We start from the raw sequence: 27,020 nt of genomic DNA, 5'->3' as shown, positions 1-27,020 counted from the left end.
ACACGAGCCTAGACATGTAGAATGGCTTGTCTAATTGCCTTCAAAATAAAATACACCGCAAATTTGGCATGAAAAGTCCATGGAAAATCCGACTCACCATCATTGCATATTATGCAGAGTGGGCTTGGTGCGTGGGAATCTCCTGTTCAGATAGATCTGTATTTTAAGTAGGACTCTTGATACTGTCGACTAAATTCCGCCTGTCAGTTAATTAAAAAAAGAAAATGTTTTTTTTTTTTCTGTTTTGACCCATGCCATATGACCAATCGTTTTCTGGCACCTGTACCAGGCTGTCAAAGCTGAGATAATCATCTGTCATTTGTGGTTTCCTTGCACTACAGCCTGTGGAGAGGCATGGGAAATATGGGGACTAACCATTGTGAATTGAGAGAACCATATATACAAATTGCCCGCCCTGCTTTAACACTTTAGAAAGAGGTTCCCCTTTCCAAATCAAACCATGAAAGTGCAAATAAAAAGCGATGTGAGTGTGGCTGGATTGGTTGAGAGGAGACAAAATACCTCTCTGGCAAGTTCCAGTTCTATTTGGCAACAGGAAAAAAAACAGCTGCAGCATAAACCTCTACGTTGCTCACAGCTTATCACCTACAATGGCTTTGTGACAGGTGATTAGCACCTCTGCCTAAGGGTCACAGGCATGATTGCTCCTGTGAGACTAATAAAGGCAAATCCAATCCAATCCAAACAAACGGCAAAATCATAGATGAGCATGATGGCCAGACACATGAGATCAAACTAATTGTAAAACTATCCCTATATACAGTAAAGTCTCGTTATATCGATATTCAAGGGAGTCCGAAAAAACATCGATATAACCGGGACTATCGGTATATCCGACCCTGTTTGCATGTAATTTTCTCCGTGCGTGCATAGAAACAGTATCGATATAGCCGAAAGTAATAAAATATATACTTTACTGCACCTGCACAGGTGCTGGTCGTCCCGATCAGATTGGCGACCAGCGGGTAGCGACGTCAGCCCTGCCTGCAGCCTCGCAGGTGTTGGTCGTTTAATCATTGACATTTAAAAGAACACCCGGCACGACCATCCGGTGCCGATTCATTGTTTGTTTGCTGCTTGTTTGCTGCATGCATTGTGTACGTGTTTGTTTAACCTTGGCGGACTTTTACACTTGGTTTATATATATATATATATATATATATATATATATATATATATATATATATATATATATATATATATATATATATATTTAAAACAACTAATTCAAAAACAAATATAGTGATACCTTCACTTACAAACTTTTGTTGTTTCCCAGACAGAGTGTGTAAGGCGAAAAGTGTGTATCCCAAAAATTAATTTCCCAGAGGAAGAATAAGGAGAGTCACAATCCATAGGGACTGTAATTAAAGAAATAAACTGTACTGAATAATAAAGTCATTTTATTTACCTTTGTGATGGTCGTTGTTGACTTGATGGAACGTAGCCTTTTTTCACCATCTTGAGGAATGATCCCTTGTAGGCTTTGGAAGCTTTACCGTCAGAACTGGCTGCCTCACCATGCCGAATGACACTATGAATCCCTGTACGGCGCATAAAGTTCTCGAACCATCCGTGGCTAGCCTTGAAATCATCAATAGATGACAAACTTCCAGGTTGCCTCTTGACAATATCCGAGTGAAGTTGGCGTGCTTTCTCGGCGATAATTTTATCTAGTTCCTCATCAATGTGTTCTGTCTAGCTGGGTTGATAGCTTTTTGCATCAAGTGTACAGACGGCTTGTGCTGGTTATTTGTGGAGCCTTATTGATGGGATATTTTAACCTTGCAGTCTACACTCTGCCTTTGAACTATCAAAGTTGAAACAAGTCCAAATGTCACTGTTTTCTATCCATTTTCTCTTTCTCGCTCTGTCGTCTGCCTTTCTATCTTATGTTTAAACACCCCCCTCACTGGTGTGGGTTTTCTCCGTGTACTCTGGTTTCATCCCACATTCCCAAAACATGTAAGGCAGGCTAATTAAACACTCTAAATTGTCCATAGGTGTGAGTGTGACTGCTTGTTTGTCTTTGTGTGTCCTGTAATCGGCTGGCGATCGGTTCAGTGTGTCCCTCGCCGTTGGCGACCTTTGTGAGGATTAAGCGGATCGGAAAATTAATGAATGAATGAAAAAAATACAACCTCAACAAAAATTATGCATTTCGAAAAAACATAAGAATGAATTCATACTAACTGACCAACTTGAAAATCAAATTAAAATTGACAGAATTTAAACAAAAGTCACAAAATGAAACAAAAAGGAACTATGAAGAAAAATCCTCATTTATCATCATCTGATAGTGATGCAACTTGTATACTTCAACATTTATTGGCAGCACGAACTAAATAAAACAGATTTGGACCCGCGAAAAGGAACTCGTGTTGAGAAAGTGACTCCACTTCCAAAGATCTTACAAGCATTAAAATTCAATTAGTCATGTTGCTCATTGTCAAAAAACACCAAGTATGATAATTTAGTTGTGATTATTTGGCTCACTGTCGTTATGATATGAACTTTATATGAACATTTTTGTCCTGCAAAAAAAGAAAGTGTCCTTCCAAAGCAGGACCAGTCAGTCTCTCACTTTACAACAACATGTCAATGTTTGGAGACATTTTTGCACAAGAATCTGAAAATAGACCACAGCAGCTTGTATGACAGTGCGGATGGCTTTTCTGCAACAAGACCGGCCCGAGTCATGTTTGTTCTCAGCTGAGAATGAACCTACCAATTCAAACAAGTGGAACGTTGCCACCAGTCCATTGACAAACACATGAGGTCTTGACACACTAAAACCTCGGCACTAAGGGCCACTTGCATTTACAATTGGAACAGAGCGAGTACTGTGAACTCATTACATCAAATTATTTACACTGACTGGATAAATATGTCGTCAACCATAATGAAATAACCATGTAAACATTGAATTACATCTGCTCTTGCCTTCTCAATGATGTGAAAAAAAATCCAAATGTTAACCCCATCGGAATTCATGCAGCTGAAACAGGAAGACAAATTCATGTGTGTAAACATTTCATTTGTTCTACAAAGTGAAATTTAAACAATATACTTGTTGAATACTCTCCCCATGTTCGAATATTACTGTCACATTAATGTTGTGACTTTCGGTTTGTCAGATGTTGCCGCAGGTAGTTTACTGGTGTGATTTTTTTTGGCACTGTTTTAAAATTTGAGGCCTTTACTGACGCAACATACCCATTTGTCACAGTCCTCTCCTGTATCTTCTGGTGTGCCCCAAGGCTCTGTCCTCCTCTTTATCACCTACCTTCTTCCCCTCTGCAATATTGTCCGTAAATTTGGTATACAATTTCATTGCTTTGTGGATGACACCCAGATCGATGTCTCCAGCAAACCTGACACCTCTCTTCCACCTTCTTCCCATTCACTGTGCCTCTCTGAAATTAAATCCTGGTTTACCCATAACTTCCTCCAACTTAACAGCGAAAAAACTGAAATTCTCCTCATTGGTATCAAATCCACCTTGAGCAAAGCTAACAGTTTCTCTCTCACTATTGATAATCACTATCACACTATCTTTCCACTCCCATATAAATAACCCCATCTGCGTACTTCCACCTACGCAATATCAATAGTCTTCGTCCGTCTCTCCTCCCTCACACCACTGCTATCCTTGTTCCTAGTCTCCTCCTGGATTGACTATTGCAATTCACTTCTCCTTGGTGTCCCTCAGAGACGTCTCCACAAACTTCAACTCGTCAAGAATTCTTCAGCCCGGATCATCACCTCATCCTTTCACCACATCACCCCCATCCTCCAAGAGCTCCACTGGCCCCCGGTCAAATATAGAATCAACTTTGAAATTCTTCTTTATACATTTAAAGCTACCCTTAACCTTGCCCCCCATACCTTTCTGACCTTCTTCAAATTTCTATTCCCTCTCGTTCCGTCAGATCCTTTTCCTCCCTCCACCTCTGTGTGTCCCCCTGCCTGTCTCAGCACGATGGGGGACTGAACTTTCAGCTGCTCTGCCCCCCAACTCTGGATCACTTCCTCCCAACACTCTGGGAGGAGAATCGATATTACATCGATTCTCTTCCCACCTTCAAATCCATTTATTTATTTTTGTAGCTATGCTTGTGTGAGACCGTAAAGTGTCCTTGAGAGCTTTGAAAGGTGCTTGAAATAAAATGTATTATTATTATTTATTTATTTATTATTATGTTGTTGTTTGTTCAATCCGGGCATGACAGTTAACCTGTGTTAATCAGCATGAAAGGCAGCAGCATGTACCATGACCAAATTCTGCAACAGTGTGTCTTATTCAGTACAAATTGAAGACCCAAACAGAATTTTTCTTGTCTGTTCAGATTTTCGGACATTAAAGGAGCAGCATGGAGACGTCAGCTCCAACTGCTACTGAGAAGGAGTGCAAAGGTCCCGTTTTGGATGGAAGGAGCTTCTCAGAAATTCCAAAGAAACCCTCTCCAACCTCTCGAGGTGCAATCGTTTTCCAAAACTCCCTTCATTCTCTACCTTTCGTCTAGAACAGGGGTCGGGAACCGATGGCTCGCGAGCCATATATGGCTCTTTTGATGATTGCATATGGCCCGCCGATAAAAATAAATATATATTCTCGCTTTTTCGCTGTTCATTTCCTGTTGGGGCTGCAGTTGGTGGAAAGCACAATTTTGATTGGATGACACTGACCTAGGTTGGCGGAAAGCAATTTTTTTTTTATTTGAATGATACTGGCCGTCATGTTTAAACAGGTAAACGGCCCTTTAAATAAACCCGACGAGTAAAACAAATGACGAGTACACTTCAGCTTGAATGCACCGGAGTATTCACCTTTGTGGAGAGAAAAGATTCTGATTCTAATTTGCAATGAAACAATACCATCGATGAAATAGTCAAATGTCAGTGGCATTTTAACAAGCCCCATGCTAATGTTAGCATCAATACACTTCTGCGAGAGACAGCAGAAAGCAAGTGTGGAAGCTAATGAGCCGTGTGCAGGGTAGCTAGCAGTAACTTCGCCTATGGACCCGGCAAGTTGACTTTCATCCGATCGTTTGGCTAGATTTTTACCAATAATGAGGAACGGAAAACTATTCATGTTAACGGTGAGTACTATCACAAAGTTATTTTAAATAATACATTCTGGCATTTTGTTGAAAAGTGGCCGTGCGTGCGTCTGTGTTTGCGTGTGTGTGCGTGTGTGTGTGCGCGCTTGTCCGTATGTGTCTCACTGAAAAAACATTTCTAAATATTTTACTTTTATGGCTCTCTTAGTCAAAAAGGTTCCCGACCCCTGTTTTAGAATATGAGTTTTCTTTTCTCAGAAGAAAAAAAAAAATGAATTGGTGAAAAAGCAAACCCTTAATTCTACAAACAAATATTTTGTAGATCTTGTTTCTAGTTCATGTAGGAGCATGTTCCACTGTGCAAATGAGCATCATTTAAAACACGATGGCTCGCATAAGCAATTGGGTGATACATGAAAAGAGATGGGAGCTGCATCATTTAGTGATTCCAGAGTGGGGATGATGAGAAAATGCTATAATGAGGTTGAAAGACCTTGTTCTCACCTCCCAAGTGTGCATTTCTAAAAAAAAGGCTGGCATAGCAGTGGACAGGGGCCTCTGGTGAAGTCACAGAACAAGGAAGGTACTTTGAAATGCAAACAAGATGTCATATGATATTGTGGTATTAGTGTTTTTTTTTTATGATTATCTTGATGGCCTGACACAAGATGAGCCATGCGCATTAATTGTTTAGGGATGCAGGGTTGAAACTAGGACGGTTCAGTGCAAGTACCCTGGCAGCGCCACAAAGAGTCTTACAGTATTTTCAAGTCAGCAAAGAAAATATCGAACTAGCTTGAGTTTAATTATTTATAGATATGACCATTGCACGTTGTGTAGCTTGATAGGGCTGGATATTTCATTACCTTACAGTGCTGACAAAAATTACCACACACTTTTCAATTACTATTTGGAGGACTGGTCTCATGAGGGTGCGTTCTGGGTCAAAGGCACAAAATAAAACCATGATACAAAGAGGGGAACTCTTATTTTCATTCACGAATTAATGATGGAAACTGGTCTTAACGAGGTCGTAGAACCTTGTTCATTCCTCTGAGGTCCCAAATGTTATGAATAACAAATGCTGCTGGTGGACCCAAGTTTGTAAAGCCCTCAGAGAGACCTCTTCATCTAAGGGCTACGGCAGAAGCAAACAGTTCATATACTGTCATCAAGCTAACTTAAACATTTGATTGTCCTTTGACATTTGCTCTGCTTCTGTTGTTTCACTTATTAATGACATATTTCTGTTTTGAAGTATGCACTTGCAAAAGAAACACATTGAGCCCTTTTCAGATGACAAAGATATCTTAAAGGACACTATTTAGCTTAGTTGTGCTTGGAAAGATCTAATCCAAGTCACATATTCCACATTAAAGTCTGCAAAAAAAAAAAAAAAAAAAAACACGTCGACAAAAAAACAACAACAATGTAAAAATTAAAACAATGTCAAGCACACTCCTACTTTTCTTGTTTTCACTCCCACTCACATCGCTTTAGTCCAAGGGTGGCAAACTAATTATTTACCCTTGGTGGGGCGTTATGACAGCAAACCAAATTAATCGTCTCATTGTCTTACTACTTACACTGCAAATTGATTGATTTGTAGTTTTTAAATCAGTGAACTGTAAGACTGTAGTTTATTCAATGATTCTAAGTAATTTACACTCACTTATAAAAAAAAAATATTGCACAATCTCAACACTATTTATTTCATTTGGACAATCCGAAGCATATTCAACAAGATCTTAGATGGTGAACAGATGCCTGAAGAATGGAGACGAAGTGTACTCGTGCCCATTTTTAAGAACAAAGGAGATGTGCAGTGTTGTACTAACTATAGAGGAATAAAGTTGATGAGCCATACAATGAAACTCTGGGAAGGAGTAGTTGAAGCTAGACTAAGAGCAGAAGTGAACATCTGTGAGCAGCAGTATGACTTCATGCCAAAAAAAGAGTACGACGGATGCAGTGTTTGCTTTAAGAATGCTGATAGAGAAGTACAGAGAAGGTCAGAAGGAATTGCATTGTGTCTTTGTAGATCTGGAGAAAGCGTAAGACAGGGTGCCTAGAAAAGAGCTGTGGTATTTCATGGGGAAGTCTGGAGTCACAGAAAAGTATGTCAGAGCGGTGCAAGACATGTATCATGACTGAAAGACAGTTGTGAGGTGTGCTGTTGGTGTGACGGAGGAATTCAAGGTGGAGGTGGGACTCCACCAGGGGTCAGCTCTAAGCCCCTTCTTATTTGCTATGGTGATGGACAGGCTGACAGACGATGTGAGACAAGAATCTCCTTGGACCATGATGTTTGCAGATGCCATTGTTATCTGTAGCGAGAACGGGGAATAGGTGGCGGAGAAACTAGAGATATGCCCTGGAAAGGAGAGGAATGAAGATCAGTCGCAGCAAGATGAACTACATGTGTGTGAATGAGAGGGATCCAAGTGCAATAGTGATGCTACAGGGAGAAGAAATAAAGAAGATAGAAGATTTTAAGTACTTGGGGTGAACTGTCCAGAGCAATGGAGAGTGTGGAAAAGAGGTGAAGAAGCGTGTCCAGGCAGGCTGCAGCGGCTGGAGAAAAATGTCAGGTGTGATGTGTGATAGGAGGGTCTCTGCTAGGATGAAAGGAAAGTGTATAAAACAGTGATGAGACCAGCCATGATGTTTGGACTGGAGACAGTGCCACTGAAGAAAAGACAGGAAGCAGAGCTGGAGGTAGCAGAGCTGAAGATGTTGAGGTTTTCTTTGGGAGTGACCAGGTTGGATAGGATCAGGAATGAGTACATTAGAGGGACAACTCATATTAGAGGCTTTGAAGAGAAAGTCAGAGAGGCCAGACTGAGATGGTTTGGACATGTCCAGAGGAGAGAGAGTAACTATATCGGGAGAAGGATGCTGAGCCTTGAACTCCCAGGCAGGAGACTGAGAGGAAGACCGAAGAGGAGGTTTATGGATGTGGTCAAAGAGGACATGAAGGCAGCTGGTGTGAGAGTAGAGGATGCACAAAACTGGGATAGATGGAGGACATTGATTCGCTGTGGCGACCCCTGAAGGGAAAAGCCGAAAGGAAATAAAGGACAATCCGAAGCATCCCAATAGTCAAGGGATTAGCATGTCGACTTCACAATTCAAGCTCTGCCCTCTTTGTGTCGTGTTTGCATGTTCTTCTTGGGCCTCCGGTTTCCTACCACATTCTAAAAATATGCATGGCAGGGTGATTGAACACTCTGAATTGTCCATAGGTGTGAGTGACGGCGTGAATGGTTGTTCGTTTCTGTGTACTCTGCAATCGGCTGGCAACCGGTTCAGGTCTACCGCCTACTGACCGAAGACAGATGGAACCCCCAGCAACCCCCACAACCCTAGTGATGATAAAACAGTTGGATGAAACAGTTTGGAAAATGAATGATTGATTTTTTTATATTTCAGTGGAGATTTTAGCAAGGAAGTTCACACATATGATTTGCTTCCACATCAAATAAAATGGGTTCAGCCGCATCTGGCCTTGAGTTTGACACTTTACTTTTAAGGAGGCATACATTGTTCCCTTTTAAATGTTCAATGCCACAATGCTCCAGCATTAGTACATACAGTAAAGTCTCGTTATATCGATATTCAAGGGAGTCCAAAAAATATCGATATAACCGGGAATATCGATATATCCGACCCTGTTTGCATGTAATTTTCTCCGTGCGTGCAAAGAAATAGTATCGATATAACCGGGACTATCGATATACCCGATATCGATATAACGAGACTTTACTGTATTTTACTTTGGGAATATGTGTCCTCGACCGAAGGATGTGTAAAGAGTTCGATGGTTCTCTTTATTTGTAAGTAGGTTCGTTGTCAGATCTCCCAGGCAGGTGACGCGCAGAGCTTGATCGTGGCGTGGAGTCGAGCAAGTCGTGCCGTGATGTCCGTCCGACGCCCGGCGTGAGCCGGGCGCCTGTGCGGGGCTTTGCAAGTCTCTTTGAGTCTGTGAGTCCGAGATGAGTCTGAGATGATTCTGCCCCGTGGTTCGCCCAATCTCTCTGTCCCCCGACAGCTCCTTTTATACAATTTTCAAGCGTGTGCTATGCGTCAGGGTGAGACGCACATCAAGGAGATCAAGGAATTGAAAGACATGAAAGGGTTGAAAGGCGCACTTCAAAATCATACACACGTGTGACGCCACATGTGCGTCGAAAGAAGAGTGTCGTCAAGAGAGGCGAGAGCTTTGCGTTCCAAGTACACAAAGTGCAGTTTCCAAAGGACAGTCCAAAAGAAAAGAATCAAACAGCTTTCTTAAAGCCTCATTAATGATTCCAAATGGGCCCCTGCATTTGCTGGGACAGCCTGCATCTTTCTCCTAGCTGCAGGGCTTGCTGCCGCAAGCATGTCACTTGCAACCTGATTCCAAAGCCCCGGGATTTACAAGCCTGCATTAAGCTGAGCCTTAACTATGTCAGTGTAGCGTGTGCTGAGATAAGGTGCCTGCTTCCATCACAGTAAAAGATCAAACAATTTCCTGAGGGAAAACTGTGAAAAACATGTCCCGACTTCCATGCTTAACAACAAAACCTGGGTTGTGTGTGCTCATGAGTTTGAGAGATGCTCTGACTTCTTTTACAGCCTTATTATTTCTTCAGTCTCTAAATACCACTGGAACCTTCTGACCCATCAGTTACAAGCCCAAGCAGCATGGTCGAGGGATGGCCAGTTTGTGCACATGGCATTCATGACAATTACTAATATGATTTATCAATAACATGTTTAGTATCCATGCCATTACTCATAGCAGTTCTGGATCTGGGATGGCGTAGCTAGTATACCAGAACACACCATTCACCATCCCCATGCTTTGACTTCAACAACATGAACGCTGATTGTCTCTGCTGCTCCTTTAAAGTGAGAGGCATAACGCTGTTGGATGAAGAAGAGAAGACTTTTGTCCTGACTGCTTCTCAGAGTAGTGTGGCTTTGAGATAAAGAGTGGAGCGTTAATCATGGCTATCATAGCTGCATTTCAGATACGGCTCGGGCACCTCAACATGTTTCTATGGAGGGCGCTCTTGGAACAGGTCACGGCCCCCTTGGCAGAGAAAAATGTCCCAGAGAAAGGAGTAAGAAAAAAAAAACAGCGCCTCCGCTCCACTCCCTGCTCTTTCCAAAGATCTACTCCAAAGGGACAGCCACTAATCTTCCTGAGAAAGAGAGTTCTGCTTTTCTTTCTGTGCCTCTAAATGAGGCTCTTATGCTTCTGTGGTTGTGACGGACTGTATGAGGGGGAGAGCAATTGAGTGAGGGCTCAGAGGTCAACGTTATGCAGAGATGACCGCATGCTCGCCAGATCCCGTTGGCCTCTTTGGTTTTAACTTCTTGGCCCTCAACCTCAGTTCAAAGAGTCGGCAAATTCCTTTTCTGATGCAAGAGCATTTGCTGAAAAAAATGTGAAGAAAATTACTCTTTTGTATGTTCAAGTCACAAAATGCATTAGGGAATTATCTTCTGGGCTAAGAAAAAAAGGGAATGACAACCATTGACATGATTTTTGGTATGTGTTTACAATTGTGAGTGTCATCTCAAATGAATTTACATTTTTGTTTTTGATAAGTCGGGTGATTGAATATGTTACATACTGTATCTTAACATTGGTCCTGTATTTTTTTTGGCCATGTACTGTAAGAGCTGATTCATAGAAATGCTTTGCAACCTACTCTGAACAATAGTTGTAAATAAATCAAATGTACCAAATGATTGTACACACTTTCAGTGGCCTAAAGTCAAATTTTACAAGCAGTGGGAGAGAAGTAGTCGAGCAATATATGGATGCTTGGGGGGATTAACCAACACCCCACCAGGGCAGTTTTTTTTCCTGCCCAACCTTCGAGTCTCACTATTCATTTATGGTGTCTACTTGCCCCTTTTCACATTGTTTCCCAGTGTGTGAAGTATAATCCACGTTCCCACTTCTAAGACACTTCCTGCCGGTTTTGTTTGCAAAGTAGATGGGAATTAACGCAATAAATAAGGTGCACAGCTTTTTTCCACTCCTCTGAGGTCTCGCCTCAATCCATCAGTGTATTTGATGTCAACGTGTTTTAAAAGTTACTACATGTAGATTTGTACGGTATGAGAACGAACCTAACCTGCAGCCTGGGGTAATTTGATTTTCTTCTGTCATTCTGTCAACCTCAATTAAGAGAGAGATAAAATAAACATCTGAAGAGTTTAGACATAGTGAGTTGTCTCTCCCCCCCCCCCCCCTTCAGGACATTTACAACACCCGCAGAGCCATCAGGATCGCTGGCGATCCCACCCACCCCTCTACAGCCTCTTCAGCCTGCTGCCATCGGGTAGGAGACTGTGGAGTCTCCGAGCAAAGACCAGCAGGCTCAAGGACAGTTTCTGCCACCAGGCCACCACTCCCTCCCAGCCCTGCCCACCCTGCCCCTTCCCACTGCCACACTCACTGAACTCTGAGTACACGCTACATGCTGTACTATCATCCTGAACTCTATTTTTTTTTTGTTCTTTCAAATTTTTTTCTGCAAGACCTCACTTCAACCCTTTCTTGTTTGTTTTTGCATTACTACATTACGTCACTTTATATACGTCACTTCCTCACTTTACATATGTCACTACCTCACTTTACATACTTCACTACCTCACTTTCCAGATGACACTACCTCACTTTACATTCAGAAATTACATGTATTGTCTGTTGTCAATTGTAAGTCTTTTAGCCACGTTATAAGTGCCTTGCATGCCTTGCACGCTGGGTCCGAGAGGACATTAATTTCATCTGTGCTGTATGTCATGCATATTAGCATATTTGACAATAAAGCTGACTTTGACTTTGACATAGTAAAACAAAAATGTGAACTAACTGTAAACATCGGCGAGAGGCGCTTGTGTAAACGAACCTCATTCTGCAGTTGTAAACTGATCTAGAGACAGACAGTATGTGGTTGCCCTCGTCACTCCCATCACCCACAACTGGAAACACAGCTGTGGTCCACCCTTGTAGAAACATTGCTGGGAAGAAGAATTACTCTCACTGCAGTCCTGCATTCTCCTAGAAAGCTCATTCATCTGTAATGATCACCTTATGGATGATATTAATTTGGGATTGTTTCTGAGCAAACAAAATATATGTGCCTGAATGAATGTGCAATTTAATAAACAGTACAGTATACAGTGGGACCTTGGCTTATGCACTTAATTGGTTTCCAGACAGAGTGTGTAAGGCGAAAAAAGTGTGTATCCCAAAAAATAATTTCCCATAGGAAACCATTAAAATGAGAATAATCAGTTCCCATGTCTCCATAAAATATAATTTTCAACTAAATAATCCTTAAAACTACACACAATATACCTTATTCTATGTATATTAAATGTTTTATTGTATTGTAATGAAAGAAATACACTGCACTGTATAATAAAGTTGTTTTATTTACCTTTGTGATGGTTGTTGATGGCTTGATGGAATGGGGTGGGAGCAGGTGGTGGGGGGAGGGAGTTAGTGTATGGACTGTTGGTAACTCAACCTCCGGTGTGGCTTCTCTTCTTTGCTTCTTCTGAGACTCTTATCATTTTTGCTGACTAAAAACCTCTTAATTGACACCTGTTGCTTTCTGACTTGTAAGGTCTTACAAAACTGAGGCACCACAATATCATTCATCATGTTGATGATTCTCATAGCCAGTCTTTTCTGTTCAATAAAAGCCTGCACATCATTCCACTTAACCAACAATGTCTTGATGCTCTCACTTGATGCTGCAGCCATCTCCTCCATCCGTTGCTAACTTTCAAACCATCAATAAACTTGCAGGTTGCCGCATGACGATATCAGAGTGAATTTGCCCTGCCTTTCGGATATAATTGCTTTATTCACGCTGTCTTCGGCTAGCTGCTTTTCGTTAATCGAAATTAACAGAAGTTTTTCAATCTATTTTATTACCCGAGACCGTTACTTTGACAACACGGAAACACCTTTAGCATACACGCACCTTTAATAGCTTCTTTGTTCCGAAGGATGGTAGCAATGGAGCACTGTTGTAAAGTCAGACAAACGCACACCTCGTTTGTGTTTCTCAATGATCTCCTTCTTCTCCTCGACTATAATTTTGTTTTGTGTCTTCTTCGGCTGAACACGAGCCTGTGGTGGGGTCTTTTTTGGTCCCATAACAGCAAAAGTATCTGTGATAAATCCTTGAAGACTAACGACATGTGCACTCAGAGAAAGGGGATGTGAAAAGGTAGGCCGGCTGTGGCGCTGTTCGGTCGTGTGGTTTGGTGTTCTTCCGCCAAAAATTACTCCGCCAGGCACGGTGGGGCAGCGCTCCGTGTGTATCCCAAAAAGTGGTGCGTATGCCAAGGTTTAATTTTCATAAATTTGACGTTCGTAAACCGAAAAGTTCGTAAGGCAAGGGGTTCGTAAAACGAGGTCCCACTGTATTTTTTTTTTTCAGTGAATCAGTGTCCTCCATCTAACCTGGTTTTGTGCATCCTCTTCTCTCACACCAGCTACCTTTATGTCCTCTTTGACGACAGCCATAAACCTCCTCTTTGATCTTCCTCTCGGGCTCCTGCCTGGCAGTTCAAGGCTCAGCATCAAACCATCTCAGGCTGGACTCTCTGACTTTCTCTCCAAAGCTTCTAATATGAGTTGTCCCTTGATATACTCATTCCTGATCCTATCCAACCTGGTCACTCCCAATGAAAACCTCAACATCTTCATCTCTGCTACCTCCAGCTTCCTGTCTTTTCTTCTGTGGCACTGTCTCCAGTCCTAACATCATGGCTGGTCTCACCACCGTTTCATACACCTTTCCTTTCATCCTGGCTGAAACCCTTCTATTACACATCACACCTGACCTTTTTTACAGCTGTTTCAGCCTGCCCGGACACGCTTCTTCATCTCTTTTCACAGTTGAACCCAAGTACTTAAAATCCTCCACCTTCTTTATCTATTCTCCCTGTAGCATCACTCTTGTACTTGGATCCCTCTCATTCACACACATATATTCTGTCTTGCGACTGATCTTCATTCTTTTCCTTTGCATACCTCCAACTCTCTAGTTTCTCCCCTACTTGTTCTCTGCTCTCGCTACAGATCACAATGTCATCTGCAAACATCATCGTCCATTGGGATTCTTGTCTAATATCGTCTGTCAGCCTGTCCATCATGATAGCGAATAAGAAGGGGCTCACAGCTGACCCCTGGTGGAGTCCCACCTCCACCTTGATCTCCTCCATCACACCGACAGCACACCTTACAACTGTCTTACAGTCATGATACATGTCTTGCAGACTTTTCTGTCACTCCAGACTTCCTCATGCAATACCACAGCTCTTCTCTGGGCACCCTGCCATATGCTTTCTCCAGGTCTACAAAGACAATGCAATTCCTTCTGATCTTCTCTGTACTTCTCTATCAGCATTCTTAAAGCAAACATTGCATCTGCCATACTCTTTTTTTTGCATGAAGCCATACTGCTGCTCACAAATGTTCACTTCTGTTCTTAGTCTCGCTTCAATGACTCTTTCCCATAGTTTTGTTTCATTTCTACTTCTTTCTTTCATTTCCTTTTCCTTTCATAACTTGAAATGTAAATTTCTCCACTGTGAGACGAATAAAGGTACATCCAATCCAATCCAATTGTACGGCTCATCAACCTTATTCCTCTGTAGTTACAAACAACTCTGCACATCTCCCTTGTTCCTAAAAATTGGCACCAGTACACTTTGTCCATCTAAGATCTTGGTGAATAACCCAGTCAAGAACACCACTGCCACTTCTCCGACTCTGTCACGTCCGAACAAGGTGTGGCAACAGATCTCGTCGGACAAAAACGAGGGCTGAATCCAAAATACTCGATGGAGACAGGAATAGGTTCAAAAGAGGCTTTACTGAGACACACAGGGACCAAACATAAAGTGGCGAAATGGAAAATCGAGGCAACGACTGCAGAGGGGGACCAACCTGCATACTGTGAGGCGACAAGGGCGTGGAATGCGCTAAATGGAATGCAGGTAGGGGAGGGGCGTGCACCTGACGCCAATCAGGATATGACAGTGCCCCCCCCCCCTCTACGGACGCCCCCTGACGGCCCACCCGGTTTGGAGGGATGAGCCGACTGGAATGCTCGGGTGAGTGATGGGTCGAGGATCCAGGAGCGGGGGACCCACTGACGTTCTTCCGGCCCATAGACTTCCCAGTCGACCAGATATTGCATGCGCCCATGCGCCGTGAGTCCAGTATCTCCCGCACAGTGTATACTGGGTCGCCGTCCACCATCCGGGGAGAGGGGGGGGAAACGGGTTCTGGAGCTAGGGAGCTGGTTTCCACCGGCTTGAGGAGGGACACGTGGAAGACCGGGTGGGCCTTCATCGTGGGTTGCAGCCGGAGCCTGACCGAGACCGGGCTGAGGACGGCCTCGATAGGGAAGGGGTCCGCGAAGCGCGGCCCCAATTTGGCCGACGTCCCGGCCTACCGGAAATCACTCGTAGACAGCCATTCCTCCTGCCCGACCTGTTAGACCAGTGCCTGGCGGCGACGAGGATCCGCGATGTGCTGATTCCGGCCCTGCGCGACAGGGCGGCTCTTGTCTCCTTCCACACCCGATGGGCCCGTCTGAGGTGGTGGACATGAAAGGAAACTGACCTGTGACTGAGGAGACCAGGGTGTTGTGTGCGTACTCCACCCACGGGAAGTGGAGAGCCCACAACACTGGACAGTGGAAGCACACACACCGTAGAGCCGCTTCCAGGTCCTGGGTCTTGCGCTCCGTCTGGCCGTTGGAGTGAGGGTGGTAGCCAGACGACAAGCTCGCCGATGCCCCTATGGACCGACAGAAACGTTTCCATACCTTGGACACGAACTGCGGTCCCCCCCGGTCCGACACGATGTCCGCCGGAATCCCGTGGACACGGGCAACGTGGTTAACCAGGAGCTGGGCAGTCTCGATGGCGGACGGCAACCTGGTTAACGGGATGAAGTGGATGACTTGGAGAAGCGGTACACCACAGTGAGGACGACCGTCTTGCCACGGGAAGGGGGAAGGCCCGTGACGAAGTCCAGGGAGATGTGGGACCAAGGTCGGGAGGGGACTGGTACTGGCTGAAGAAGTCCTGCCGTAACTCGAAGGGAGACCTTCCCACAGGCGCAGGCTGGGCATGCCTTCACGTAGTCTGTGATGTCCTTCCTGTAGCCACCAGAACCGCTGGTTTATAAGGTGGATCGTCCTGTTAACTCCAGGGTGACAGGCGACCCTGGAGGCGCGTCCCCAGGGCAGCACGTCAGCGCGCAGTGCGTGGGGAACGAATAGGCGATCCACCGGGCAACCCTTGGTAACCGGGTTGCCACCCTGGGCCTCCTGAACCTTCTCCTCCACCTCCCACCTAAGGGCGCCCAGGACGTGTTGCGCCGGCAGGATGTTGGTGATGACCTCCTCCTCTGCCGGCTTGTGAATGCGTGACAGGGCGTCCGGTTTGGTGTTCTGCGATCCTGGTCAATAGGTGAGGGTGAAATTGAAACGGGAACAGTGCCCACCGGGCCTGGCGCGAATTCAGTCTCTTGGAGGACCGAATGGCCACCAGGTTGAACACTGTGAAGGGATGTTTAGCCCCTTCAAGCTAGTGTCTTCACTGCTGCAGAGCCAGGATGACCGCCAACAGTTCCCGGTTTCCCACGTCATATTTGGCTTCCGCAGGGCTGAGAGGGCGGGAGAAGAAGGCGCATGGGTGGAGCTTCTGGTCAACCGGAGAGCGCTGGGATAATACTGCCCCCACCCCGGACTCCGATGCGTCCACCTCTACCGCGAACGCGTGGTCCGGGTCGGGGTGGCGTAATACAGGGGGGTTAGTGAAGGCGCGTCTGAGGCGGTTAAACGCCCCCTCAGCCCACGGGTGTCCACCGAAAGGGAACCTTAGCGGAAGTGAGATTGGTTAGGGGAAGTGCCTTCTGACTATAATCACGGATGAAGCGGTGGTAGAAATTGGCAAACCCCAAAAATCGCTGGAGTTGTTTGCGCGTCTTGGGGGTCGGCCATTCTACCACCGCTTTGGTCTTGGCGGGATCGGCCCAAAGTTGCCCCTGCTCCACGATGAACCCTAGAAAAGACAGAGATCGGACGTGGTACTCGCACTTCTCTTCAGATAGAGCCGGTTTGGCAGGGGCCGCGCCAGGACCCGTTGTACATGCTACCGATGTTGTTCTGCATACTTGGAGAAAATAAGAATCTCATCCAGATAAACAAAGACGAACACATTAACAAAATCCCTGAGCACATCATTGACCAGATTTTGAAAAACGGCGGGAGCGTTGGTAAGTCCGAACGGCATCACCAGGTATTCAAAATGCCCCAAGGGCGTTTTGAATGTCGACTTCCATTCGTCCCCCTCTCTGACGCGAACTAGATGGTAGGCGCTACGCAAGTCCACTTTAGTGAATACAGTGGCACATTGGCGGGGTGCGAAGGCCGAATCCATGAGGGGGAGCGGATACTTGTTACGGATGATGATGTCGTTCAGACCCCAGTATTCGACACACGGATGCAGGGTCTTGTCCTTCTTTTCGATAAAAAAGAAGCCCGCGCCGAGCAGAGAACGCAAGGGTCGGATGAGTCCCGCCGTGAGGGAGGTGTCAAAGTATGTGCGCAGAGCCTCTTGTTCCGGGTGAGAGATGTGATAGAGTCTGGAGTCCGGTAGTGGAGCCCCGGGCTGTCGCTCTATGGCGCAGTCATACGGTCGGTGAGGTGGCAGGGATTGTGCGCGGTCTTTGCTGAGCGCGTCTTTTTTTTTTTTTTTTGGACATGTAAGTTTCACCATATCATGATTGTCGTCCAGTTTTGTTGTTTTGTTTACAGACCGAGCTTTGGTCAAATTTTTAAACCTGCGAGTGCGTAAACGTAGGAAACCAGAAGGCTCAATACAGCCTTGGGCATTCAAAGATAGCATCTCCCTTATTTTTCTTCCTGAGCTAATACATTACACCAATTATTATACTTATTTTTCAAAACCAACAAATTAATTTTCTGATTGTCGTTCATTTGTGTTGTTTTGAAACACCCCCTTTCCTCTAAAACAGTGTTGCTGGTGAGCCCTTCATGTGGTACATTTTGAGAGCACGAGGACAACTTCAGTGGTAGCATGTGGCACATTTTCCCTTCATAGGCTACGACGGTTAGGGGATGAATTATGATGATCAAAAGCCAGCCAGGAATTCGTAAAACTTCAATCAGACCTTAGATTAGAACTTTGAATGGGAGTAGAGCAGTGTTTTTCCAACGCTGTGCCGTGGCGCACCCAGTGCGGTTTATCTATTTGCTGTGACATAATATAGTGAAACAAAGAATGAAATGAAATAAAATGATGAAAACAAAGTGTTCGTATAGTGCAGGGGTGGGGGTGTCAAAGTCATTTTCTGCCGCGGGCCACATTGGAGGCTTTATGAATTTGTGGAAGCCATTAGAATGTTTAATCCCCTCCACATATTACATATACAGCACAGAACAAATTCATGAATAACTAGTTTTCAAATCTGAAGTCAAGAATATTGACTGTTATTATGGTTTACATCCAAAAATATTAAATTTTGGTTAGGATTTTAGCAAGCATGATGGAATTTCACGAGTTTGATTTGCTTTCACGGGCCAAAAGAAATGATGTGGTGGGCCGGATTTCTCAACTCTTTCATCTAGAACTGCTTGAAACAAAAAAGCGCATGAGGGAAAGTGGTAAAAGTTGAACGGTTTTCCGCATTTTTATGTGATGCTTTGTGTTTATTATTATTTTAACTCTTTTTTTAAAGCATTTTGTTACAGCTGGGGCAGCTGTTGTGAAAGTGCTGTTGAGATTAGGATGTATTGCAGGGGTCGGGAACCTTTTTGACTAAGAGAGCCATAAAAGTAAAATATTTAGAAATGTTTTTCAGCGAGAGCCACACGCACGCGCACATACAAACGCTGGCGTGGGCGCACATACAAACGCTCGCACGCGCGGACACTTTTCAACAAAATATCAGAATGCATTATTTAAAATAACTTTGTGATAGTATTCACCGTTAACATGAATGGTTTTCCGTTCCTCGTGTTTGGTAAAATTCCAGGAAAACGATCGGAATGAAATTCAATTTGCCGGTCCAGTTAGCCTGCACACGGCTCATAAGCTTCCACACTTGCTATCTGCATACTTCTCGCAGAAGTATGTCGATGCTAACGTTAACATGGGGCTTGTTAAAATGTCACTGACATTCGACTGTTTCATTGCAAATTAGAATCAGAACATTTCCTCTCCTCGCCGTCTTGCTGGAGCTCAAACACTTTGAAAATATTTCAAAAGGAACAGGCCGAGATTCCCCCGTGCACGCCCGTATTCGGTGATCGAAAGCCGGCTTGAAGACTTCCGCAGACGCCCGCTGTCACACTTCCAGGGAGGCTGCGTCACCCCCCAGCTCACTCCCACCCGATGCGGTTCCCCGCACACACACTGGTGCATTCACGCTGAAGTGCACTCGTTGGGCTCATTTAAAGGGGCGTTTACCTGTTTCAACATGACGGCCACTATCATCCAATCAACATGGCGCTTTCGGCCATTTTAGGTCAGTGTCATCCAATCAAAATTGCGCTTTCCGCCAACTGCAGCGCCAACGGGAAATGAACGGCGAAAAAAAACGACGAAACGAAAAAGTAAATACATATTTTAGTTTTATCGGTGAGCCATATGCAATCATCAAAAGAGCCATGTATGGCTCGCGAGCCATAGGTTCCCGACCCCTGATGTATTGTATTGTATTGTATTGTATTGTATTGTATTGTATTGTATTGTATTGTATAGTTACTGAAATGTGGTCACAGTGACACATGCTTGGCCATTTTTGTCAGGGTTCCCAGATGTCCTGGAAAACCTGGAGTCCGGATTGACCTATGTTACAATCATGGAAAACCCGTGAAAAAAAGTTTCATGTCATGGAAAAGTTCGAGTTGTCTTGGAATATATATATATATTTTTTTAACGTAGTTCTTCCTCGTTATTTTCATGACAGCAATCTACAGGTGAGAGACTAATGTAGCCACAAGGGGACGAATGTAGCCACAAGGGGACACAAGCCAGTGTCTTATCATGCCGGTCCCAAGGCCGGATAAATACAGAGGGTTGTGTCAGGAAGGGCATCTGACGTAATTTTTTTGCCAAAACAAATATGCGAATCAAACCTCTGAATCCCATACCGGATCGGTCGAGGCCCAGGTCAACAACGGCCGCCATTGGCACTGCCGATGGAAGTGTGCCCCTAGGAAATGAGAAAAATGGAACGCCAAGAGTATAGAACTAAGTGTAGGAACTTTGAATGTAGGTACAATGACAGGTAAAGGTAGAGAGCTGGTTTACATGATGCAGAGAAGGAAGGTAGACATACTGTGTGTCCAGGAGACCAGATGGAAGGCAAGGAAGGCTGGAAGCTTAGGGTCAGGGATCAAGTTGCTCTATCATGGTGAAGACAGAAAGAGAAATGGAGTTGGGGTTATCTTGAAAGAGGAGTTTATAAGGAATGTCTTAGAAGTAAAAGAGTATCCGATAGAATGATGAGGTTTATGGATGTTGTCAAAGAGGCCATGAAGGTAGCTGGTGTGAGAGATGAGGATGCACAAAACCGGGTTAGATGGAATACGCTGATTCGCTGTGGCGACCCCTGAAGGGAAAAAACTTATAGGAAAAGAAGAAGAGAATCTACAGGTGAGAGACTGCTAATATACATCTACTGTCGTACTACTATTTGCACTGAGAAAAAAGAATATTCCGTTTTTCTTGTTCATTTTTTTAAAACACCCTGTTGTTAGGTTCATTTGGTGGACATTTTATTCATGCATTGAGTAATGTATTGTGAAAAAATGGACGTTAATAATGCGTATTTTTCACATTTTATTTTGCATGGGTTTTGATCATATTTAAAATGGCAACTTTGTTATCGCTTGGAATGTGTGTCATCCTGTGTTTCATTGATGAAAAATGTGTTGTCCCTTCCACCTTTTAAGTTGCTTGTCAGTGATTTAACCATTTTCCTATTGGATGGTTCAATGCACATCTCGATATATTTTAAATTGAAACCATTCCATTCAATTTAATGCAGTCGCATCTTGTAAATCAAAATGGAAATCACTATTGTGTATGCCATCTCTAATTTCTATGCCCTTGATTCTTTTGTTAAACAACACTGTCATCACATATCCACCCGTGTTCTTTGGATCCACAAAAGACGGGAATGATGACAACTTGTCCTTTTTAAGTTATCCCCTTCAGCAGCCTACCAAATGTGTTTGCCATTCTTGTCAGTTAAAACGAAGCTTCTTGATTACCAAAACCTTTACCCTGTAAAACAATGTTTGGATGATGCAAAGCTATCCTGTAAATTCAAATGAGCAATAATAGGTTCCTGGTTTACTGCAGTTGGCCAAGTCTCCAGCGAAAGAAGGCAGAATCATCCTAAAATCATCCTTTAGCATGATAATGTTACATTTCAGAAGAATAACACAACCACTGCAGTGTTAGGAGAACACATTTGGTTTTATTATGTTTTTCCAATGGAGTCCAATGGAGTTCCAGAATGGAGTTTCCATTTTGCAGGAGATTGTACCTACAATCTAATGTAGTTGTTCTGAGACATGCTGACTTGCTTCACAGCTGTTTCTTGTTAGCGCCTTAAAACAATTCTCTCAGCGATTTGGCTCCCACACTGAAGTCTGCCCTGAAAAAAAAAGGCCAGACAAGGAAATGATTCAAAACACCCTGCTGCTATGGGTACGTCTCTGGGCCTGTAAAAAAGATACATGCCTCTTAAATTGTCTTGTATCAAGAGTGTAGTGCTCTGAGTGGTGTAAGGCTATGCTTTCAAGTCCTACAGCTCTCTGTCCCTGACCATGACTGTAAATCAGCTGTGTTGGGCTTAAAGGACAACCGACACCTCGGACAAGTTGCGTCCATAATTTGTAAAATCACTGCAAATGACTTCTACTGACCACATTTTACAAAGATTCCACCGCATATAGCTATATTTTACGTTTTAAGACTCACGCTGAATATTCATGAAGTCTTGTTTTCGAGTTCGTGACGATACCTCAAGTGATGTCACAATGATCTGCCCCTGACCGAGAAAGCGGCACACAATGCATTTTTGGTACTTCGTTTCCTCTGAAAACACTGTTGATCGCGAAATTAGAAAGAAAACTACATAAATAACGCAATGGTGAATCGTGTGGCAGCCAATTTCGTTAACATGCATAAAGTAGGTGTAAGTTCACAAAAATTACCAGCGGACTAACCATGCAGTATTTCTAAAGGAGTAGAGCAGGAAAGCGCCAGCCAAGGAGCTCCTCAGATTGCGCGAATTCCCGCTTGGATAACGGCTGTGATCCTCTTAGCGTGACAATGGGTAGAAAGTTGCGTCCAGTGGTGAAAGAGAGCAATCGTCATAATAGTGAAGCAAACCTATCGGACAAACATTTAGCTGCTGGAACGAGGAGCTAACCAGAGTTAGCGATGGATAACCGCTGTCATTCATACGTAAGTTCGTAACTCTTCATCTTGATAGTTTAAACAACGTTTTGCATGCACAACCAGGAAATAATCTGCATTGATGTTGACATCTTGGAGATTATAATTTGTTATTCATGTCTTTATATGCCACATATGACCCAATTGATGCAATATTGCTTATCCACGGAGCTTCATATATGCTTCGTATGTCGTGTCCTTCACCAGTTATGTCACTTAGGGCTCGAATAGAATCAGAATCAGAATCATGTTTATTACCAAGTATGTACACACAAGGAATTTGTTTCCGGTAGAACACGCTGCACTCGTATCATCATCAAAAAATTGCTAAGTGGCACTATACAGTTCCATTTGGGCTACCGTTGAAAGAGTTCAAAGAGATAATGGCTTGGAGGAAGAAGCTGTTTAAATGTCTGCTGGATTTGGTGCACATGGATCGGTAGCGCCTGCCTGAGGGAATGTTTTATGAGAAATTTTGCCTTATTACAGGTTTGGAGAGATCGCAGCAGAGGAATGACTACAAACAACGACTGTATATATATATATATATATATATCAGTGACATTTAATGATAGAATGTACAGCAGTTCACAACATTTTCCCATACGTTTAATGATAGAATACACAGCAGTTCACAATGGTTCCCCTCATGAGTAATTACGCTAGACACAAACTGTCACCTTTATGCCCCCACGTAAAGACTCCAACATCACAGTTCAGATCCAGAATAGTATACCTTACCGTTGACAGAGGGCGGAGAGCCGGCGGACACCTCGGTAGAGCAATCTGGGAAACCGAAGAGCTGGACACTCGTGCACAGTTCACAGCAGACACTAACCGGTATTGAGGAAACCCCCATCTTATAGACCCAACTCACGCGGAAAAAAGTGGCCAGTTTGTCTTTGCTAGAGATGAGTCATCCCCACCCCCCTCCCTCGCCCTGGGACCAGGTGCTCCAGAGAAACATGTGTAAGATATATTGTCAGGCGTATGAGAAAATGAGCAGTTCATGCAGGAAAATACAAAACATAACAAAAAGCGATAAAACAAGTGGTATCAGTCTTGGGACTAGGTGTTCATAATCAGTGTGAGAGAATACAGAAAGTGGCAAACAAATTGTATAACCGTATGAGAGTGGATATATATATACAGTAAAGTCTCGTTATATCGATATCGGTTATATCGATAGTACCGCTTATTACGATACTATTTTCATTTCCCTTGCACATTTCTAGTCTTTTTATGTATAATTAGTACCGTTTAGTACGATACCCGGTTATTATGATAATCCGGTTATTACGGTGCTCCTTTTCATCCCCCGCCGGCCATTTTTGTTGTTTATATCGATATATCCGTCGCGCCATTGGTCAACTTGGTCACGTGTCTTGTTACGTGAGCCGCCATCGGTCGCGCCATTGGTCGACTTGGTCACATGAGCCGCCATCGGTCGCGCTATTGGTCGACTTGGCCGTGTGACTTTGTCACGTGACACGCCATCGGTCGCGCCATTGGTCAACTTGGTCACGTGTCTTGGTTACGTGTCACGCCATCAGTCGCGCCATTGGTCGACTTGGTCAGGTGACTTGGTTACGTGCCCAGCACCCGTGTAGCAGAGCCATTTTCATTTTCAGACGCTAGCTCGTGTGTAGCAGACGAGATTGAAGTGTTTGTGTTAAAAGGTAAAAATGGGAAGCAGAAGAAGATTGATGACTTTTTTAAATTGTATACATAATACAGTAAGATGTAAGCGTTGCAGTTTCCCTGTTGTGTTATGTACATGCCCACTGTACTGTATATGAATGCAATCGTTTTTTGCTACAATGTTTCTTGTTTTGTCTGCTGAAGCGCGATGATTTTGAAAATTATTAACATTCCATACTGTGTATTAAAGGACAGCCGATGTCACTTTTTATTCAAATGCAAATAAAAATGACTTCACGCCAAGACGTCTTGCATTGCTTGTGAATCCAAACAATGGCTTCAGATTCGGATAATATGCTTTCTTGTTACACATCCAGTTATGAATATGTTTCAAATACACTGTAGTTCTGAAGATTAAAGCATACATGTTTACAATCATTAAATAATTATATGTGCCATTTTGAGGGAACATCTCTCACCCAAAAAAAAAGGGAGCTAATGGCCAGCTCCGTTTCTTATATGGCGCTTGGCTGCCCTCTTTTGGCGGCTTTTGTTTAATGCAGTTCGGCGCAGGATCGGATATATCGATAGTCCCGGTTATATCGATATTTTTTCGGACTCCCTTGAATATCGATATAACGAGACTTTACTGTGTATATATATATATATATATATATATATATATATATATATATATATATATATATATATATATATATATATATATATATATATATATGCCAATATATATATGGGCCGGCTCGATAGTCGAGTGGTTAGGACACCGGCTTCACATTGCAGAGGTCGCAGACTCGAGTCCCACCCCGGCCTCCCAGTGTGGAGCCTGCATGTTTTCCCCGGGCCCGTGTGGGTCTTCTCCGGGTCCTCCGGTTTGCTCCCACATTCCAAAAACATGCATGGCAGGCAGATTGAACACTCCAAATTCTCCCTAGGTGTGAGTGTGAGAGTGAATGGTTGCTTGTCTCTGTGTGCCCTGCGATTGGCTGGCAACCAATTCAGGGTTTCCCCCGCCTCGTGCCTGAAGACAGCTGGGATAGGCTCCAGCACCCCCCGCGACCCCAATGAGGAATAAGCGGTACGGAATATATAAAAAAAAAAAAAAAAATCCTCGTCTCACCCACCATGGGTGGTGTCTGTCCCCATTTCAGCTCGGGTTCCTCCAGGAAGCTTGAGGGTTCTGCGCAGTATCCGTGCTGTTCCCAGCACTGCGCTTTTCTGGACCGAGATATCCGATGTTGTTCCCGGGATCTGTTGCAACCACTCGTGTATATATATATATATATATATATATATATATATATATATATATATATATATATATATATATATATATATATATATATATATATAGGGGCTTGCATAGTCCTCATATATTAGATTTCAGAATCAGAATCATCTTTATTGCCAATTATGTAGAACACACAAGGAATTTGTTTCCGGTAGAACACGCTGCACTAGTATCGTCGTCAAAAAAACTGCTAAGTGGCACTATACAGTTCGATTTTGGCTACTGTTGAAAGAGTTCAAAGAGTTCAAAGAGTTAATGGCTTGGGGGAAGAAGCTGTTTAAATGTCTGCTGGATTTGGTGCGCATGGATCGGTAGCGCCTGCCTGAGGGGATTATCTGGAAAAGGTGGTGGGCAGGGTGCGGAGGGTCCAGTAGGATTTTCCGCGCCATAGTTTGGATTCTTGCAGTGTGCAAGTCCTCGAGAGTGGGTAGGGCGGTGCCAATGATTTTTTCCGCCGTCTAACTGTCCGTTGAAGTCGGATTTTGTCCATTTTTGTGGCGGCCCCGAACCAAACGGTGATGGAAGAACACAGGATGGATTCGATGACAGCCGTGTAGAAATGTTGCAGCACCTCCTGTGGCAGGCCATGCTTCTTTAGCAGCCTCAGGAAGTACATTCTCTGTTGGGCCTTTTTCAGGATAGAGTTGGTGTTGACCTCCCACTTCATGTCCTGGGAGACTGTGATTCCCAGGAACTTGAAGGTCTCAACGGTTGACAGTGTGAGGGGTAGCTGTGGTGATGGATGTTTCCTGAAGTCCACGATCATCTCAACTGTCTTGAGCGTGTTCAGCTCCAGGTTGGGACGGCTGCACCAGAGCTCCAGCTGCTCCACTTGTTGTCGGTACGTAGACTCGTCGCCGTCTTTGATGAGACCGATGACCGTGGTGTCGTCTGCGAACTTTATGAATTTGACAGCTGGGTGCGTTGAGGTGCAGTCGTTCATGTCGAGAGAGAAGAGCAATGGATAGAGGATGCATCCCTGCGGGGCTCCAGTGCTCGTGGTTCGTGTTGTGGATGATATATTTCCCAGTCTGACCTGTTGTGTCCGTCCTGTCATGAAGCTGAGGGTCCACTGGCAGATCGTGGGGGACACACCAAGCTGGAGAAGTTTGGGGATGAGGAGTTCTGGGATGATGGTATTGAACGCAGAGCTGTAGTCCACAAACAGGATCCTTGCGTAGGTTCCTGTGTTGTCAAGGTGGTCGAGGATGTGGTGCAGTCCGATGTTGACTGCATCCTCCACAGACCTGTTTGCCCGGTAGGCAAACTGAAGAGGATCTAGCAGAGGTCCTGTGATGTTCTTTAGGTGGTTCAGCACAAGGCGTTCAAAGGACTTCATGACCACAGACGTCAGAGCAACAGGTCTATAGTCGTTCAATCCCGAGGGTGCTGGTTTCTTTGGAACTGGGACGATAGTAGACTGTTTGAAGCAGGATGGGACTTCA

At 44.1% G+C, this 27,020-nt stretch overlaps 1 protein-coding gene across 3 annotated transcripts in view; it reads left to right on the top strand.

Annotated features, from left to right (window-relative positions):
• gli2a (GLI family zinc finger 2a) overlaps positions 1-27,020 on the top strand; it is a 159,928-nt gene that overhangs the window by 24,480 nt on the left and 108,428 nt on the right. For all 3 annotated transcript variants that reach the window (XM_089003496.1, XM_089003494.1, XM_089003497.1), the window contains exon 2: positions 4,371-4,500. In XM_089003496.1, the coding sequence (XP_088859622.1) occupies positions 4,395-4,500 (106 nt within the window). In that variant the 5' untranslated portion in view covers positions 4,371-4,394. The remainder of the gene's footprint in view (positions 1-4,370; positions 4,501-27,020) is intronic.

This window comes from Hippocampus bargibanti, linkage group LG08 (genome assembly GCF_051943395.1).
Source record: "Hippocampus bargibanti isolate YZ-2025 linkage group LG08, ASM5194339v1, whole genome shotgun sequence".
Lineage (NCBI taxonomy): Eukaryota > Metazoa > Chordata > Actinopteri > Syngnathiformes > Syngnathidae > Hippocampus > Hippocampus bargibanti.
Note: the sequence above shows the minus strand (reverse complement) of the source record. Positions and strands in the feature narration are given on the sequence as shown.